At 39.5% G+C, this 21,148-nt stretch overlaps 1 protein-coding gene across 1 annotated transcript; it reads left to right on the forward strand.

Annotated features, from left to right (window-relative positions):
• Nucleotides 1–6,551: 6,551 nt before the first annotated feature.
• LOC125371629 (sodium- and chloride-dependent glycine transporter 2-like) lies at nt 6,552–19,665 on the forward strand. Its single transcript, XM_048398712.1, has 15 exons — nt 6,552–6,665; nt 7,307–7,380; nt 8,168–8,318; nt 8,725–8,856; nt 10,294–10,612; nt 11,938–12,070; nt 12,913–13,047; nt 13,675–13,778; nt 14,460–14,584; nt 15,174–15,286; nt 15,720–15,848; nt 16,207–16,306; nt 17,003–17,103; nt 18,155–18,322; nt 19,543–19,665. Exons 2-15 carry the CDS (start codon nt 7,327–7,329, stop codon nt 19,663–19,665), a joined length of 1,887 nt encoding a protein of 628 aa, XP_048254669.1. The 5' UTR covers nt 6,552–6,665; nt 7,307–7,326.
• Nucleotides 19,666–21,148: the final 1,483 nt, after the last annotated feature.

The following is a 21,148-nucleotide window of genomic DNA, read 5'->3' on the forward strand; positions in this document are numbered from 1 at the left end:
GTATAGTTTCAATTTCTAATTTGCCTGGAGTCGTATGCCCAGAAGGCAGAGGCTCATTAGCCAGTCTGGTGGTTTCTATTGTTCTGCTGGAGTAAAACATTCCTGTATCCCTATGGTGTTAGATTGCTGGCATACCGCTCACATACTGCGCACTGTGGAATCTGGCGCTCTTTCCATAGTATATTTATACATATTTGGATGTGAATGTTTGTTATTGCGTGTGTATGAGTGGTTGTAAATTATGATAGTGTGTATGTGCAGTCAGTATATGGTATGACATTGTATTGTATGTTATGGTAATAGATTGGTAGATTAATATGTGTGCATGTGTGGAGTGGATGTTGATAGCGGATATGTAGGTTCGGTTATGATAGGTCTGTAGGTTATATCTTGAGAAGGGGGTGTGGTCAGGTGTGAAAGTGGTTGTACACTGGAGACCGGTATATATGGGTAGCTGTGTGTATATGTGGATATTGAATGTACTGTTCACGCTGTGTGTATATGTGGATATTGAATGTACTGTTCACGCTGTGTGTATACGTGGGTAGTGAATGTATGGTTTAAGTTGTGTGTAAATGTAGGCGGTGAATGTATGGTTTATGTTGTGTGTATATGAAGGCATTGAATGTATGGTTTATGTTGTGTGTATGTGTGGGTAGTGAATGTATGGTTTATGTTGTATGTATGTGTGGGTAGTGAATGTATGGTTTATGGTGTGTGTATATGTATGCGGTGAATGTATGGTCTATGTTGTGTGTATGTGTGAATAGTGAATGTATGGTCTATGTTGTGTATATGTATGGGTAGTGAATGCATGGCCTATGCAGTTTGTATGGATCCTTTGATGCAAGTTGTTTGGATGTGTAAACGTCTGGCGGTGTATTATATACCATTGTATATTATATTTATGCAATTCTGTTTTTAAAATGGACGTGTCTCGTAGGCGAACTTGGCAGGATGTTGTTTTTTATTTATTTAATCAATAAGTTTCAACTTCTGCAAAATAATGTCATGAAAAAGGAACACGAAAATAAACTTTCCCCGTTAGCTGTTTACTTTGTGCTCTCTGTATATCCCACCTCCATCTGCTCTACGACCAGAATCTATATATCAGCTTCCTAAGCTCTGCAACATCATGGGTGATGTAAATGGGCATAGCCCTCTATAGGGAAGTACACGAACCAACAATAAGGGGAAAGTCATTGAAGATTATATTTCTGATGATAATTTATGTGTATTTACACCCTGCCACTGGAACTTAATCTGTCCTTGATCTGTCCCTCACAGATTCAGATGTTTACAAAGAATTCGAATGGTCTGTGCATGATGACCTTTGTTGCAGGTCTACTGTCCTAGAAGCTGTAAACCCGGATGATGACCCAACTTCTTCACGGTGGACTTTTACGAAGGCCATTTGATCTTTTATGAAATATTATGTGCTGAAAAAGTAAGACGTTACATTTTCAGAAATGTACCAGATCCCATCTAAATGAAATTGCTGATCAAACAATTCCCAAGCCCTCTTTAAATCCTTATATTCGTAACCCATGGTTTGACAATGAATGCACTCAATCAAGAAAGTGTAGAAAAGAAAGCTGAAACCTACAGTTCGTAACTTGAATAATGTTAAAATTACTAGTGCCAAGGCACGGCGTGCTTAGCAAAATAAGCGGCAATCATGGAGGAACTATGTCTCCACAATTAATTCACGCACGCCATATCTAATGTGTGGAACTTGGTAAAAATATTAAAGGCAAAGGTTCAGACTCTTCTATACACCACCGTAAAGATGGTGACATATTGATATCCGATAAATCTGACATAGCAAATAAAATTGGTGACACTCTTGCCAAAAATTCTTCATCATAATGTCACTGTGTTTCAGAGATATCAGAATCAACAGGAAAAGACAAAAAGTAAGTTTTGCATCTAATAACGATGAAGATTATAATGAAGTTTTTTCATTGTATGAACTATATAAACCGGTCTTGAGAAAGCTCATGATACTGCATCAGGTGATGATGTATTGAAGCATTTGTCTGAATCATTATCTTTAGTCTTTAAATATATTTGTCCACATATGGACTTCAGGGAATTTTCCTCCTTTGTGGCAAAATGCCATTGTAGTCCCAATACCCAAACCTGGCCAGGATCATACAGATTCAACAAAGTACCGCCATGGAACGAATGGTGAATAATAGACAAGTTTGTTATTTGGGAACCAATAATCTTATTACATATATTTAATGTTGTTTCCATAAACATAGAAGTACTATTGATCATTTAGTACGATAAGAATCCTTTGTGAAAATGCTTTTGTCTTCAAACAACACTTAGTGTCAATATTTTTCGATCTTGGGAAAGCCTAAGATACTACCTGGAAGCATGGCTTTTTCATGGATTCACATGATTTTGGCTTTAGGGGTCGTTATATCACAGTTTTTAGCAGACAGACAATTTCAAGCCTGAGTGGGTTCCACCCTGTCTGACCATTTTAATCAGGATCAGGGTGTCCAATAGGGCAGTATTGTATATTCAACTTATTCAATATTAACATCAATAGTCTGTCAAAGGTTTCAAAGGTGCTGACAAACCTAGAAACATAATTTGGGGCGAACCGGGATTCGAACCCACAATCATAGGTTTCTTGCGTGCCCAATGGACGTAATTCTGAACAGCGAATTGCAGTGCCTTAGACCACTTGCATTTGAGCCTTTGGGACTTCTCCTATTCATATTCTGTACGTGGAGGCGGATGAGCCATCCCTGAAACAACACCGTCTGAAAGAATCCATACAATACATCACCAAATAATATTCTACTAAGTCAAATCCAGCTTTTTATCCTCTCTGCGAAGATATTTACAAGAAGGAATCATTTCTTGTTCCACCGATCGGAATCAGAATCAAATCGGCGATTTCTGCGTCTAATATTAAACTTCAAGATATAACTCCCACTCAACTATTTCCATCGTCCTATTTGGTCTGTTGAGGCAGTTTGTATATTAGTGACAGCCAGTTTAACGTGATAGGGGTCCAAATGGACACAAAAAGAAAGAAACGAACGAGTAGAAAGCAGTCATCAAGTTTTTTACTTAGAGAAAAGAACTCACCAAGAAATTACAAACCGCATGTCACAAGTGTGTGGGGCTGGTGGGGTAGCCTAGTGGTAAAAGCGTTCGGTCGTCACGCCGAAGACCAGGGTTCGATTCCACGCATGGGAACAAAGTGTGAAGGCCCATTTCTGGTGTCCGCCACCGTGATATTGCTCGACTATTGCTAAAAGCGGCGTAAAGTCATACTCACTCGCTCACTCACAAGTGTATGGGGAAAGTGCCCTTGCTGTTCCACTGTTAAATGTTAGGCAGCTATGTTTAAGGCTGGGAGAACAAGCCATGATGATGTCCCTAGGTCTGGACGTCTCTCAACTTTCATCAACTACCCCCACTCAGACACATAGAAACTGACTCCGAGCGAACCAATTCTTGATTGATCACCTCAATGTTGAGCGACTGACAGGTTGTTTGATCAGGGTAACAACATTTAAGGCCACAGAAAAGGTTTCCAAAAGATTTTATGGTGTGGACATGTAGGGAACATTTCCAAATTTGACGCTTCAGTGACAAACATTCCCTATTTTTAATTGCACCCCATGTTCCCGTGTTTTTGCAATTGAACTTGACTTGCCCTTGCATATGCTTTTGACGGGTTCCGTTTCGTTTCGTGAACACCTGGCATTATAACTATTTGATCGTTATCAATAAAGTCTATGTTTTATTCTCAGTACAAACCAAGCTGCACACCCAAAGGCCAAATTGGGATAGTCCCTCATGGTGCTGTGACATTTGTATCAAGTTTGTTTACATGTGTTATCTTTGATGTTGAGATTACAAAGTTGTCAGGTATTCTTGATCTTGTTCACCCTGGTGATAGTGTGGTGGCAGACAAAGGCTTTACTATTGCTACTACTATGCGTGAAAAGAGAGTTAGTCTCAGAAATCCCCTTCCCTGGTTACTGTGGTCAATTTTCAGATGAGGAAATAGGAGAAACACAAGCCATAGCATTCATGTTGAGAGGCTGATTGGGCGAGTAGAAACAAACTAATTTTCTGTTATGGATTCTGCCTTTTCTATTGCAGAACTTGGCAACTGTGGACAGTTGCTTGTATAGCGTTTTGATTCTAATGTGCACTCGTTAATAATTATGGACATTACTTGTCAGCTGGGTCAGACACAGAGAACATCTCAGAGAAAAAAAATAATCTTATTTGTTCATTTATATTTTATTCAGTTCACATTGATAGGATCAGTCGACATGCATGTGGGAAATGATCGCACAATGCTGGAAGTAGAATAATTACCATGTAGACAAATAGCATAGGTCTGCAACAAACTGACGTGTTTTTCAAATAATTATACAAAGATATATATGATACACCAGTCTGCAACAGACTGACGTGTTTTTTAAAAATAATTCATCAGATTTTACATTTATTTGAATTTTAATTGCAAACTTACCATAACATTTGAAACTGAATGTTTGTTTCATTAACGGATTGTGCATATCCGTGGGTTATTTAAATACCAATACGAAATTCTTTTTGTCTTCATGATTGTTTCAATATAAGTTATATTTATATGGTATATTGAATAATCATATTTAATCATAGAAAACCGTAGTGTCCACCAAAATACTAAAGTAAAGGAAATTAAATATATTGCTTACACATTTGGAGCGCTGAATATTAGACCCTCTGTCTGCCAATTCATTCATATAAGAGACCCATCATATAACGGTACATGTCAAGATAACCTGGCAAACTGGTCATTGTAAGTGAGAGTATAATCACAACATAAGCCCTTTTAAGGTTATTGATGAACCCCTCACTGTGATGTTTGAATCCTTTGTTCAACTACCCAGTTAAAGTTACTTTGAACAAAATCCTCGATGAAGGCGAACGAGATATGCAGGACGAAACGTTTGCTGAGTTCAAGCCCGTGTAGCGCCGTGATTTCCGGCCACCTTCTTCTTGTTTAACTCAGCGGCGAAGCTGACAAATAAGTGACATTCATATTTCATGCGATATCGAGCTGTTATTCGAACCGAGTGCGCAGTTATAATGAAGAATTTGGAAAAAATGTTGTTTTTCTATGATGAGGGAAGCAAGAATATTAGATAATAATATCTACATGCGACAGGAATTAAATTTTACGTAAACAACATTGAAAAAAGGAAGCGCAAAACACTTTTCTACCTCCAAGCCACTCCTAAAACTGATAGCAATTAAATGTTATGCCTCAATAAAATTCGGGTTGACAAATATCCACCGTACACAAAAGACACAACCACATGTGGTATTGGTCGATGCACTGACATGTGTTATTAAAGACCTCATCTCGTGAATGTATACTATATTAAATTTTAATATAATAATTGCAATCTTCAAATGCTACTTATGTCAATGCATTTTAGGAGCGAATAACTATTAATGCACGCTGTATAACAAAAACATGAAACGAATTATCTTATTTACATACTTTCGTAATTTATGAGTGAGTGAGTTTGGTTTAACGCAGCTTTTAACAGTATTCCAGTTATATCGCGGCGTGTCAGCTTAATGTGGGAGGAAGCCCGAAGTGATGCAGGTTTCAGACGTTTACCACTTCGGTGAAACCCACGAGCACGGGTATGGTGCTGACAAACCTAGAAACATAATCGGGGCGAACAGGGATTCGAACCCACAATCATAGGCTTCTTGCGTGCCCAAGTGACACAACCCTGCACAGCGAATCGCGGCGCCTCAGACGACCGGGCCACCCGTGCCCCCTTTCGTAATTTATATGCATGCTACTTGAATTGTGGTTTAATTTTAGACCCGTGTAAATGTGTGTATACTTGGCTGTCAAATTATACATATATTTCAAGCTTTGTCATATGGACCTCAGATTACACAAGAGAGATACACAACTTAGTTAAACAATGACTGAGACATCAAATCACTTGCTTGATAACTGTGTTGGTATCTACGTCGCAGTCATTGTAAAAAAGAAGTTACATATCCATGGAACTAAATCCCCTGTTCTTCATTGCAGCTTCTAAATGTCACAAAAAGAAGTTACTCAGATTACGCGTTCATTACCAGGCATTATTACTTTGGGAAAATACCGTTCCTTCGTGCGACGTCTGATACACGCGGCTCGAATGACAAATAGAATATGTATACCAGCTTGTAATAATTATGCACAAGCTGTGAAGCAGCTTGATCGTTATGAAATAGACATGGATTTTGATTTGACGTTTGTCTCCAAAAGTTGTTGGAAACTATTTGGCAAATGCGAAAGGTGTCAGTTGTGTAATATTATGGACAGCATTTCAAAACCTGCGTTAGTCTTTTTCAAGTTGTTCATGGTTCAAGTTGATCAATAGCAATATCACAATGGCCTCAGTGAACGCATGGTTAGCAAGGTAGTCATGTCACCTTTCCTGACAAGGTAAGAATGAATTGAACAGTGGAATACTAAATTGTGTTTGATCTTTATGAAGATTTTTTTCAAGTTTCAGTTTGTTTGTCGTGTGCAACAGAGAGGGGAGGTAATTCACACCTGACGTATTCACTTTGGTGTTTCAACTGGCGATAGAAGTCGAGTGTTCGGGTTTACAAACTGGGTATGTGGGTTTCCTTTCCTCCCAGGCGGTGTATTTAAGAATGTGTAACTTACATGGGTTATTGTCTAATGGTTACTAACTACAGTAAACTACAGTTATAACGAACTCAAAGGGACCACTAAATTTAGTTCGTTATAACCGTAGTTCGTTATAAGCATATTTACAGCATATATACAGCAAATGGAAGGGACCAAAAACAATTCGTTATATCCGTTATAAGCATGTTCGTTATAAACGTAGTTTATTGTTTCAATAATCTTTGAATCCATGTAGCATAACTCAACCATCTGTAGATTACCCAAGGTACATATAATATTGAAATAGTCGGTGTCACGACAGTATCAAGTCATATGAATTATGCTCAGCTCAGTTGGTTTGCATGTATACTGATACGGAAAATCAATAGTGCATCCTATTTCCGTCTTGCGAACAGTGCTAACTGAAAGGGAATGTATTGATTCAGGACATCTATTCAGTACCTTCGCCGAGATACTGAACATTACATAATAATTTATACATAATACTTAGGCTATCATATTACTCACAAACGCCTATAAACAAAAGCAAATTTATGTTTCACCAACCATATTTTGCCTACAGAGATAAGTATTAAGTATTATGATGTCCGTCTTTGTCTGTAGATGACCCTTTCGCAAGAGGTATGGACATTGAAACGGAAGAGACGAGTTTGTCCACCGTTGTCTACAGTGACACAGTAAGATGCTACTTACTTTCTGCAGTGCAGATCATGTTGCATACTTTGTATAACGTGGTCACGTTAGGCGTTCGTGGTTCTATAGATATATAGACTGAGGGGCACAATAGAATATGCCCAGTTTTTTTATGTCATTGGAAATTGAAAGAACTGTTGTTAAATTTGATTATGTAAAAAGTAATCTATGGTAATATTGTGTAAAAATAAATTGGCCCAATGAATCACTGTGGTAGGAAATGAAGTTGAAACCACATGACCTCTGTCATGTTTGAAATGTACATTTGTGCTGAAATAAGCACAAATTAGTTCTGTTTAAAGATAAGATATCTAGGATACCCATCAGCAGTTGTGTATTATGCGAAATTATTATCTTTTTTAATTTTGAAAGTTTTAAATTAAATTATATTTTGAAAGAAGAAAAGTATGGTTGAGTACTGACTAAGCGCCAGTACAGTTCATTGTTTTAATACTCAAGGTATTTTCAATTGAAAATGAAACATATGATAAAACTAACTGCGAGGTATAGCATCATGTTCAACATACAATGCTTGGTACAAGATATTAAAAACTTTTTCCAATGTGAAATAGTCTAGCTGTACACACAGACCCGTCTCTGATCAAGCGTTTGCTCGTCATGAGTATAGCCCGAGTTCGATTCCTTACATGAGGTAATAGCTACATTTTAGGTGTCCCCGCTGAGATGTGGCTAGAATATTGTTGAAAGCAGCTAAAACCATACTCATTCTAACAAACTTCAGTAAGATGTCCCAATGCAATATCTTTACAGGCAGAAAACACAAATCCAAATCTCGAAAACGGGAATGTGACGAAACCTCAATGGTCAAACAGATTCCAGTCGATCATTGCTGTTCTTGGCTTCTCAGTGGGACTTGGCAACCTGTTGAGGTTCCCGTATGTTTGTCAAAAGAATGGAGGTGGTAGGTATCAGGTCATCATTTGGATTGTTCCTTTCAAGTGATGGCTGCATCATATGCAGTTTCCCATGTGCGCTACATAAGTTTATCATAAAGCTACCACTAGTTCAGATTTCTTTTGTCCCTTCGCCGTGGTGCTGGAGGCATGCTTAAACGGCGTAAAAACCTACTCGTTCGATCATAAACATCATGATAGCCATATCATAAGCATTCCATGTTTGTATTCCATCTGAATGTAATATGTAGAATGCAAGCTATCGTAACATGAGACTCACTTAATATTTAACCAGCTGTTATATCACAGCTTTTAACATGGATATGTCCGTGATGCTTCTCTCACCTCAATTACAAATTAAATATGGCAATTTATTAATTTTTTGTAAGCTTTTGTATCCCTATTTCTACACAGGAGCGTTCCTGATTCCTTATGTCATCTCTACTACACTGATAGCTATCCCTCTCTTCATCCTGGAGGTTGCCATCGGTCAGTTTTCTGGCAAAGGCCCCATCAAGGTTTGGGCAATATGTCCGCTCATGAAAGGTAATGACACTCCTACATCTTGGATAAGGCTTTTGTGACTACTAATGTAAGATCTGGCCCCAGAACGGAAATATATTACAACTTGTTTATGACCCACAAACATGGTGCTAAGAAACCTAGAAACATAATCAGAGTGAATCTGCGATTCGAACCCACGATCATAGGTTTCTGGCGCATCTAAGGGACGCAACTCTTCACACTGAATTGCTGCAACCGTGCATTCAAATCCAAACGGCCTTGGTGTATGGCGGTATTACACTTTCTGTTTCATATGTACTTTTTTATAGTGTTATGATTTATGGGATATAGCGATAACCACACGCACGAAACACATTTAGAAACCTTTCTGACACGAGAACGAGAAAAGGCGATTCCGATACATAATATACAAAATTTATGTAGCTACTAAACGGTATGAAAAGAGTAATGTATTTGATGTATTATTCTCCGAAATGCAACTATGTATTCAAAGGAAACGTCGAAAACTGATGAAATCACAATCTAGAGCATATGCATACATACGAGTCAATTGTTTGCTTCTCATAAATATTCATTGAAACGAGTGAGCAGTATCCTTAGGACTATATTACGCAAAATGCACATGTTTCTCTCTACAAATCAGGCTTTTTTCATTACCCTCCCCATGTAGGAAATCTGCTGTCATCTGACAGAACAAGTGTGACAAGTGACAAGGTATCAATATTCTGGTGCTGGAGTTTTGTTTTGGGCAAATTGCGATTCAGTTACTGCTTCAAGACACAACTAAACAATCTGGAGCGGTGGGGAGACACGTTGTTTTCTTTCCGGAATTTACTGGAACAGATCCTCCAACCTCTCGCAGACTATCAAATAGTCGGCCCCTAATGTCAGTCTGAAAGTTGTAAGCGTGCGTCTGGACGATTTGTCTTCTTCTTTGACAATGTTTAACCTATTTATAAAGCGCCAATAATTCTAGGACAAAATGAAGCGTTGAATAGCATCTAGAAGAAACGACGTTGTGGTCATTTTAGTCCAAGAGCGTGTGCTCTTATTTGAAACGTGGTCAAGTTCGGAAACATTAACTTCCTGATTTACCTAATTTGTGTAATATGTTAAGAATAAATTATTGATATTCTCAAAAATTGCATTATTCAGGAAAATCATCTGGGCAACTTCTGAACCAAGGTATTAATGGACAAAGAAGTCTTTGAAAGGTAGTTGGAAGTTAGAAGTTGGAAGAACATGAATACATGACACCTTTTGTGGATAAGAAATTCTTGTATTCCTTGTAACGATGTTTAATAGTTATTTCCTGATGAAGGGCCAAGAGGTAGCACTGAAGCGTCGTAAGTTGTTATCCATAAGAAGTGTCATGCATCATGGGACAGTATATCACTGATCAACTCAACAATCCGTCTGTGATATTTTACGTTACAGTTTCACATTCCACATTTCTAGGTATTGGCGCCTGCATCCTGTCAATTTCGTGCATGGTCATCCCCTGCTACGGCGTGGTGTTTGCCTGGACCCTCTACTACATCTACAACTCCTTCTCCACAGTCCTGCCCTGGACAACCTGTGGCAACTCATGGAACACACCGCGATGTATTGCTGTAGGAGACACACGACGAAACAGCTCCATGTATGCACAGTTAAAACCTGTTCAAGCCATCAACACTACAGAATATCGACATGACGGAATTGGTTATAAGAATATTAACACAACCGAAAGGGTATCAAATGCGTTTGATCATACCTCAACTGAACAGTTTTTTCAGTGAGTATATTTACAATATTATGTACATTCAGGCAGGACATGAATCCATGTTCATGCAATGCTTGCCCTATATTATAATACACACATTCAGGCAGAAAGGGAGCTGATACTCACTAAATACTGACCATGTTTTAAGTTAGTGATTCGTCAAATCAGGCTTATGATTTAGTCGGAATCGTACAATGGAGCGCAAATATTCCTTTTTGTACTGAAATGATTAAAGCGTTAAGAAACGAGTGAGTGAAATAATGTTTGTTTAATGCCGCGCATAGAAATATTGCAGCTATATCACATAAGGTATCGAGTCTGGACCAGGGCCCACTTGCACAAAGCAATCATAGCGCTAAGACTACCGTAAACCTATGTTAAAGTTTGGACGTTACAATCATCTTAGGGCCCAGGTTACAAAATATGCTGACTGCATGAGCATGTGTCCAGGCAGTCGGGATACCATAATATACAACCTGCCTTGTAACACATTGTTACCAACCGATTCTCAGTAGGTAGCGTTTACAGCATCATGAATGCGACCAGAATGCAAACAGGATAATTAGACTATGAACACATCTTTCTGGGAATGCACTTAATCCTCCATCAGTTGAAAGTCTTCGACAATTAATCTGAATGAATAAGAACATGAATAAGAACATCATGCGTTTTTACAAAAAAGGCGTTGACATCACTCAAATCAGGACTGGACAGCACAGTGGTCGAAGGCGACGTGTTTCGCTGTGCTAAGCTGCGTCCACCGGTTGATCCACTGAATAATATATACGAATACACCTTATCCCCAATATCTGTGCTCGTGGTTGTCAAAACTGGTAACGTCTACAGCTGTGCTTTCTTTCACATTACTTGAAATACAGTCACTTAAGGTTGGTCTTTTGATCTAATAAAGTAGAAATGGCAATATTCAAAGTTGTAACTTACAGTACAGTAATGCATTCATTTAAGTTATTGTGACAGCGTGCATCCACGAATCTGCATTAATAGAGTTTGACAGACTCTATGGTTGTTGTGAAATGCTTTGTTCAGCTTTTGTTTAATTTTGGGTCGGCAGAATCAGTCTGTAATTGTGGGAAACAACTTATGTCATCACCTTTTCCTTTTATGTATGTGTGGAGGTGGAATTATTTATCCAGCACATCTTTTGAATTCTTGATATATTTTATTTGTTGTGTTTGTTCTTCTGAATTAGTATAATTCTGTTATACGTCATTCATATTGTTGTAATTCCTTTCCAATTTGACGTTTGAATATTCAATGATAAAGCATTTCAACAGCACAGTTATCCAGACAATGATGTATGTGTCATTATTCTCCAGGTATAAAGCTCTAGGTGTTTCGTCAGGGATAGAAGACCTCGGCTCCATGCAAGCTCATCTCGTCATCTGCTGGTTAATCACGTGTGTTGCCATATTCCTTTGTATCGTAAAGGGAATCAAATCGTTCGGGAAGGTAACAACACATGTTGTACAGTTTGTGATTGTCTTTTGTGTCATACGCATGGACTATTATTTTCAAAACAAAATCCAATTAATTTGGAAACAAATGTTTTAACTGGTCTTCCTTGTTACCAGATTGTCAGCAGCATCTTTGTAAACGTCTGCTCTCTAAATGCATAAATATTCTAGAAATTCAGTCCTTTTTCAGCAGTGATGACGATCCAACCATGAATAGGACCATGTCTGTTGTATTGGGTAAACAATTTGCTCGAATAAGGCAGATATTTTATTCAAGTGAAATGTGGTATACGAGGCTCGACAGATATGCCCCTTTATCTTGTATGTTACATTTTAACGGTGAACATACTCACTCTGCCAGTTTGTGATCATTAGTCTTCCATCTTTGAAGAACCATTATCTGGTATTTGGGCACAGTGTATACCGGCTTAACATTAATCTTGATGACAGCACATGGTAACAGCTTGAAGTTTTAGTTTGATTTGGATTTACTGTCTATTTGGATATTCTGAACAACAAAAGTCAGGGATCATGAATATGTTTTGGGACATTTTTGTAATGAAATTTTGTGCTCTTCACTTTAAAAAACGTATTCCTCCAAATACTGATGACCCCTACCTTTTTCGTGAAGTAAATGTGACTTTGGAACATAAATATGTATAGTGAAATGTAGAATCGACTGCATCTTTCCTTGCATCACTCATGTATGTTAATTTTTTATCAACCGTCTTTACCAATGTCACTGTCTAAATCTTTGTAGTTCAGGTATGCAGCTTATCAGTCATTTGTCCGATCAAGCACTCATCATGATATGTCTTTATTTGTAACTGCCAACAGGTGTTGTATGTAACAGCGTTGATGCCATACGTCCTACTGCTGGTGTTGCTGGTGAGGTCGTGCATGATGCCGGGTGCTGTGGATGGGATTCTCTTCTATCTCACTCCAGATTTCACCCTCCTTCAGCATCCTCAGGTGTGCGGAGGTCACGATTCTACGATGCATGCTTTCATTTGTTTCATGAAATGTTAGATCAATCTTTCAATTTAAATATTTGAAAGCATTTGTTTTACTATTTCTCTGACAGATATACAGAAAGTGCATGCTAAAGTGAAGTAAATAACATCGAATGAGGTCAATAGTCATGTGGAATTTCCTGGCATAAATTAATGCTTAACCACTGTTTAGTGTGGTTGAGGCATTTTAGATATAATCTGTTTGTGGAAATGGTTGAAAACATTCACTACTAACAGGCAATCACGGATACTTGGAAGTAGAATGTGGACAAGGCTTCCGACGTCGGATCAGAAAGTCCGTTTTTCGAACCCCATCACCGGAAGTTTATGGCCACTAAATTGGCCCAGCCTGACGTGGGCAAAATACGTCTCAGTGCCACACTATGCGGCCTTCTGTTGACGGGAAAGTATGTAGCAGGGCGTGGGGTCATCCCACAGATGACCCACTTGTACCTTGTCAGCTTGATAACAGGGGTTAACCTCTTTGGTCATGTGGACAAGGCGTCCGACCTCGGATCAGAAGGTCCGTGGTTCGAATCCAATCATATACGTCAGTTCTTATTCTACTTTCTTTCTGTTTCTTCAGGTGTGGCTTGAAGCTCTGGTTCAAGTGTTCTTCTCAGTTGGTACAACCTGGGGTGTCATTATTGCCATGGCAGGACACAATTGTTTTCATGCAAATGTTATCAGGTACATTTCCTTCTCACTTTGTATGATGCAGGACATGTGAGATGAAACGTACAGGCACATAGTGACCAACGAAGTGAAACACACGAGCAAAGTTGTAGAACAAATATGGAATTTGGAACTCATGTCATGGTTAAAGGACGCAAGCCTGCACAATAAATTGCTCCACGTCAGACGATTAGGCCACCCGTGCCCCAGATTTCAGTGAAGGAGAATATATTAAAATAATCATCAGTATGACAAAGGATCATGGCATTTAACATCACACTGTTACACATCACAAATTTTGAGCTCATGGTACGTTGTAAAAACAAAACAAAAGTGACCTTTCCTTTTTTCACAAAGATAAAGATTCAATGATCATTGTTTTGTCATCAGCCACAATTGGCCAACAAATCTTATACAAATTTTGATCAAATATTTGGTTGTCACCATGAGCAACGATCGTCCTTCAAAGTATGATGCCATACATTCAGCCAGGTCACACAGTTAAACCATCAAACCATTCTTTGCCACTTTTAGTTACAGCCATGGGGTATTGCCGACCATTGCTGCTATGGAATCCTAACCTTGGTCACTCAAGATCATCAAGTGTTCCCTTCACTGGGGGCATACCATCATTATAGATGTAATGCATGTCGTGATAAAACATGCAACGAAATTAAGAAAGTTTTCAAAATACAGGGACCCTATCATCGTGACGGTGATTGGCGAATTGACGAGTGTATTTGCTGGCTTTGTGGTCTTCGCGACAGTTGGGTTCCTGGCTCATGATCTACAACTACCTGTAGCTGACGTCATCACTCCAGGTGAATAAGCCTGGTATATTGACAAAATCGTAATACTCTGAATAATAGCTTTGAATAATGTTACTCACAGTGTACGAAACAGGTCATGACATTGATTCATCATGAAGCTATCAGCTCTTTGAAAGGCATTTAGACGTGATTCACATAAGGAAGAGAATATATGGAAGTCAACTTCTTTATTATGAGGAACACAACGTTTCGGAGTAAATGCTTACTCCTTCATCACCTGATATATACACCGAAACGTTGTGTTCTTCATAATAAAGAAGTTGACATCCATATATTCTCCTCCTTATGATGAGGGTTGTTGGAGACATGATTGTGAAGACTACCAATCACATTTAGGGTTGAATACAATATCTTACTGATGCCTTGAAGGAACTGTTCCAACAAGCACCAGCTCAACAAACCTGGTTAATGAATACATTCCATCAGGATCAAAATGTCATTACAGGGATTTAATTATAATTATGTTAAGAGACATGTTCGTGAAGGTTTCCCTGTTGTTTTTATTCGCGGTTTGTGTTGTAGTTTGAATGTCCAGTACACCGCTTACATGTCTTTGGCATCACGTATGCTGTTCATGCAGGTCCTGGCATTGCCTTCATCATCTACCCAGAAGCAGTTGCACTACTGCCACTACCTCAGCTGTGGTCTGTCCTGTTCTTCACTACAATGCTGATGATGTCCGTCGACTCAGTGGTAACAAACCACAGTAATATATGATAGGCTAACTCTGATAAAGCAATACATAGTCATTTCCCTCTTTAGCTTTATTGGTCCCCACTACCTCGTGCTTGTCGTAGGAACCGACTAAGTGAGTGGTCAGGCTATGTGGTTGCTCTCGTGCCTTGATGATGTGGGTCGATAGTTATGCCCTCAGTCCCTGGTTAACTGGGACGAGGCTCGATCATTTACTTGATGTTGCTGTTGTGGCTGGAATATTGCTGAGATTTGCGTTAACATTATTCACAATTCACTCACATATTCATATCTCTGTAAAACAGCAAGGATATGTTTTTTTTAAAACTAAATAAGCACACGTTTCATTGCTAAGTTGAATACAGTTCATTTGAACTCCCCAATGTGTTATTATTGCTTGCACTGAACCGAAAGGAGATGTGTCTTTCAACAGGCTGGAAACGTCGAAACAGCTATTGATTGCATAGAAGACATTCTGCCACGGCGGTATCACATCAGACCTGTCATCGCTGCTGTCTTCATGGGGGCCATGTTCCTTGCTGGCCTTGTTTTTACCACCAACGTAAGCTTTCTCTTATCAAACAGTACCAGTGCATACATTGGGCATTTATAAAGACAAAACGTCCGCTTTGTTCTGGAGATAAATGGCTAAATTTACATTAAATATCTTGAAACGAAATATTCATATTCATATTTATGTTTCTATAATGGAAACAGGTGAGTTTTTTATAACAGTTCCTGAAATTGCCCATAAGCAAAACTGTATTGTACAATAGTCCATCTGGTAGCTTTCAGAAAATTCGAGTTATATATAAATGAATGATTTTTGGAAAACTTTGGCGTGATGATATGTGTATATATTTAATAATACTGTCGCCCAAAAATAAAGGGAAGTTTAGATGACTTTGCACATATTCCAGGGTGGAGTCTACGTGTTCCAGCTGGTCGACTGGTACATGGGAACAATGGCCTGTTTCGTCATGGCCATTCTTGAATGTGTGATTGTTGGCTGGTGTTACGGTATTTTAAAATCAAATTATTTACACAACCTTTGTCATGTATGTTCACTCGTCAAGCTCAGTGTTAAGCTGTTTAGTGCAATATATGATCTGCTGCCACTGTGACGCTGGCACCTCAAAATGCACCAGTCGGTTTCAAGGAAGTTGCGTGTCAGCTTAATGTGAGAGGAATGCCCGAAGTCATGCAGGTCTCATACGTTTACCACTTCGGTGAAACCCACGAGCACGGATATGGTGCTGACAAACCTAGAAACATAATCGGTGCGAACCGGGATTCGAACCCACAATCATAGGTTTCTGGCGTGCCCAAGGGACACAACACTGCACAGCGAATCGCGGCGTCTTAGACGACCGGGCCACTCGTGCCTCCCGTTTAATAGGAGTAGTGGTAGTAGTAGTGGTAGTAGTAGTAGTGGTAGTAGTAGTGGTAGTAATAGTAGTAGTAGTAGCAGCAGTAGCAGCAGCAGTAGTAGTAGCAGTATTATTATTATTATTAATAGTAGTAGTAGTAGTAGTAGTGGTATGGTACTGGCACGTGCATTGCTATGTCCTGATTGTACATCGTCTGGAGCGTGTTACAAATTCATACATTTTCTTAGTTTCAAAGCATGATAAATGAACACAGATACATTTCTCGCAGTTTCTGTATTATTATTATCATATGTTGTTGACGCTTTATCCCTGTGCATGTTGACAGGTGCTGAACGTTTCTCATCTGACGTGGAGGCCATGATCGGGAAACGCCTGCCTGTAGTCTACAAGATAGTGTGCTTCACCATCCTCCCAGTTGTGTTAACTGTAGGTGTTGGAGGACATTAATATCTCAATAACAACTGTAGGCAACGAATGTACACATTCCTCTTCCAAAGGTTGGATTTGTCATCTAGTCACACAAATATACTGAATCAGAATAAACTGAAGGTTTTGAGCGAATTTGGCTCATGTCTAATATGCAAAGGTTTTTGACATTGAGGAACCTTTATGGTTTTTATGAACTAGGGTTATTTCTTTCAGCACTTCGTGACATAAGAAAGGCAAGGTCTTGGCCACTCAATGAAGAAAATAATATTAAAACTGTATCATGTATTGCCAGTTACTTTTGCACATTTACTGGTACAATCCTTTGATTTGTATTTTGTCATACGACTCTTGCATGTAAGTTGTCTGATCAAGGTTACAACATTCAAGGCCTCAGTAACGGTTTCCAATTTTTTTAGGGTAGACAAATTTGACGCATAAGTGACAAAAATGATACAATTCCCTATTTCTACTTGTATCATGTGTTTCAATGTTTTTACAGGTGTACAATTTACTTGGTACATCACTATTTGATAATGGTTCATAAACACGTGCTCATGATATAGTCGGTATCGTATTCATCAGATATTTGTGATGAATATAGAAAGGGTTTTGTGGCTCTTATTTGCAGGTTTGTTAAGATGTTGAATGGAGGTGTTGGCGAAGGGGCTGCTTCTGTATTCGACAGTACTTGCAGACACATGTTGTGTTGATTTATCTGTGTGACAATTTCATGATCAAGGCAGTCATCATGAACTGACCACATCCTTCAAGGACCCGTGAAGATGCGGGATAGAATAGGTCTTCAGCAACCCATGCTTGCCGTAAAAGGCGACTTTGCTTGTCGTAAGAGGCGACTAAAGGGATCGAGTGGTCAGGCTCGCTGACTTGGTTGATGCATGTCATCGTATCCCAAATGCGTGGATCGATGCATATGATGTCAATAACTGGATCGTCTGGTTCAGAGTCGATTTTTCACAGACCGCCGTCATATAGCTGGAATATTGCTGAGTGCGGCGTTAAACAATATACAAACAAAACATCCTTTCAGGTTGCTTTGGTTTCGACTCTGGCTTCCTACAAGCCGCCAACATATGGCGAGTATGACTACCCCAAGGTCGCTGTTGTCGTCGGCTGGTTTATTGCTCTGGTGACCATCGTTCCTATCCCAGTTACCATGGTGATACAAGTACTCATGAAGGAAGGATCCCTGAGTCAGGTATGTGTCAACCCTTGACACACTTGGAAGTTTAGATGTTGAATGAAAATTGTCACAAAGTTTAAAACAGCAAACAGTGGGTATTTCGTGATTTGCTCAGTTGATTAATTCTACCTCTGGAGTCAAACTCTTCGTACTCAATGCAAACAGTCAAATTAGATTTGCAATGATGATCTCTTAGGGATCACCTCAAGAGGCCAGTAATTTGATAACTTACCTGGGGCAACCGGGTGGGCAACCGGGTTAGTATTGGTTAAAAGCGACTAACGGGATCGGGTAGTCTTAGTGAAGACGATGAAGCATGTCATCGTACCCCAATTGCCTAGATCGATGCTCATGATATCAATCATTATAGAGTCTGGTCCAGACTCGATTATTTAGAGACCACCGCCATGTTGCTGTGGATATTGCGGAGTTTAACAACAAAGGGATGTAGGATATAAAAAAGGGATGTTTGTTCATGACAGAATATGGTATCGGGTTGATATTGACCACAAAAATCGGGGTTGTATCTCTGGAAAGGAAAGCCAAACCAGTTTTGGATCCCACAACGCATTTCTTTTCAAAGCATCCTGCATGACCAGTGACCGATTAATTTTGTATGGTTGAGTCACAGGACAAATTATTGTTTTAAAGAATTTTTGCTAACATCATGAATTTGTTTTTTCAAACGTCTCACTTGAAAATTACGCTTGTTTGCTTTATTATCAGTTTTGTCATTTCAGTAATTTGAATATCAACTGGTTCATAAAGAAATATGTAAAATATATAAACCGCTCTTGGACTGACAGATTGTCATTATGATGAACGTTATCTTCTTACATATATAAGTAATGGTTCTACGAGTTTCAGAGCTAAGGGGGCGGTCGGGTAGCCTAGTGGTTAAAGCGTTCGCTCGTCACACCGAAGATTTCATTTTTGGTGTCCCCCGCCGTGATGTTACTGGAATATTGCCAAAAGCGGCGTAAAACCATACTCACTCACTCCCTTCAGAGCCAAGGAAGCATATGGAATTTACATTACAAGCCGCCGGTCAGGCTGGATACGCTCTGGTCACCTTTTCACGAACATCTGATATCATAACAAGTTTAAAGTGTTTCATAAATACATGCGTAGGATAGTCACTTTTCCTGATGTTTCTCAATTTCATATATTGAACTTTATTCCCATTTCATCCTTCAATGTTTCATTATCTCTTACCTGCTGCAAATGTGTTTCAGCGTGTGAAATCAGCCATGAAGCCAAGCTCTAGTTGGCCAGGCACCAGAGTGCGACATGGGAGGAGGAAGACGATGGAGGCGATGAAGGACAACTTTCTGTTTATTATCGGACTGAAAAAATAACACAGTAGACACCCATATGTATGGTACACGTCGATGTTCCATTTCAACACAGGGCACCATTTCGCTGAGTAAAACAGTGTATAAACTCACATAAACATATCTCAGTTCTAACCTCTAGTATCAAATGCCACGTTCCTTATGACATGTATGATGCATGTGCTCACATCACTATCTGTATTTCGCATTACTTTGTAGTCGGAGTCTGCAGGACTATCGTTTAAAAACTGTATCCACGTTGAACCATCAGTCTACAATATCAAACGACATACGTTTTATAAACGTTAGCAAAACGCTGTGTATATTCTTTTCTAAAAATGAGGACTCAATTTACGTTATATAAACTAAAAAAAACCCGCATTCTTGTGATATTTGAAGGGTGCATTTAATTGGTCATCAGAGAGCAGCTGTATATTAAGATATGATACACGCTACCACATTTGACCCCTATTGCTGGTGTAGACATGGAATGTAAAAGGTCAAAGTCATCTGCAGTCAGTATGGTGGGTGCCCACCTATGGATTCTGACTGCCACACATAGTCTGCCCATGGGTATGAATGAGACCAGAGGGAACGATTGCCCAATCGGGCTGTGGTGGCAGTGAACGCTGTCGCAGTGTCTGCGGTTGTCGTTAACGCTGTCTCTTCCGCCTTTCCCACTCATCCTATAAATGTTCGATAACCTTCAAATCAGGCTTTCGACAGGGCAGGACCAATAATGTTGTTGTTTTGTACTTGTGCCATTGTGAGTCTTGATGTGTGCGGTCTGTCTGGATGCATTGGCCTTCAGTAAAGTGGGAGTGACGCCTGGCTGCAGAATTTCACATGGTACTTTTGTCCGGTGGCGCGAACCATAAATGACCTGCGGTCGCAAGCTAAATTTGTCACTAACCTGTTTTATATTAATTATGATATATGTCACTAACCTTTCCCCATACTTACCTAGCAGGTTATCTTATGTTGGTTTGCACATCCACCTCACCTGTGGTCTGGTGGAACACCCTGGGCGCTGGCACAGCAATCCCTGCAATTGCTGAAGAGGCAGGTCAAGTCCTCTTTACGCACTGTAGTGCATGGGACCTAGCACACACCAGTTCGGAGAAATACCCGTATTGCATTCAAGTTGTTGTATTTCAACAGGTGTGTCGAGATAATAAAAATTACACATCATTAAGCACACGACTTTGGTTGTTCCTGCGACACTGCAATTGAGTTAGATGACACGTAGAACAGGCCGTCTGACCTGCCTCCCGTAGGCGGTTCACCGTCGGGCTGAAGTCCAACACAAACGTGGCATGGCGGATGCTGTGGTGGGTCCGTGTCGTGCGTGACGAAACCGATGAAACGACGGTCCTGGACTATGGTGGTCACATTTGGATACCATGATACCCTATAGAACCAAACCACAATGACATCATTTTGAGATGTGATCCACTATCTGATCCGTATCTGGTGTTTAATGTGAACAGCACAAAATGATTGTTCA

This window comes from Haliotis rufescens, unplaced genomic scaffold (assembly GCF_023055435.1).
Source record: "Haliotis rufescens isolate VD_foot unplaced genomic scaffold, xgHalRufe1.0.p SCAF_19, whole genome shotgun sequence".
NCBI classification, from domain to species: domain Eukaryota; kingdom Metazoa; phylum Mollusca; class Gastropoda; order Lepetellida; family Haliotidae; genus Haliotis; species Haliotis rufescens.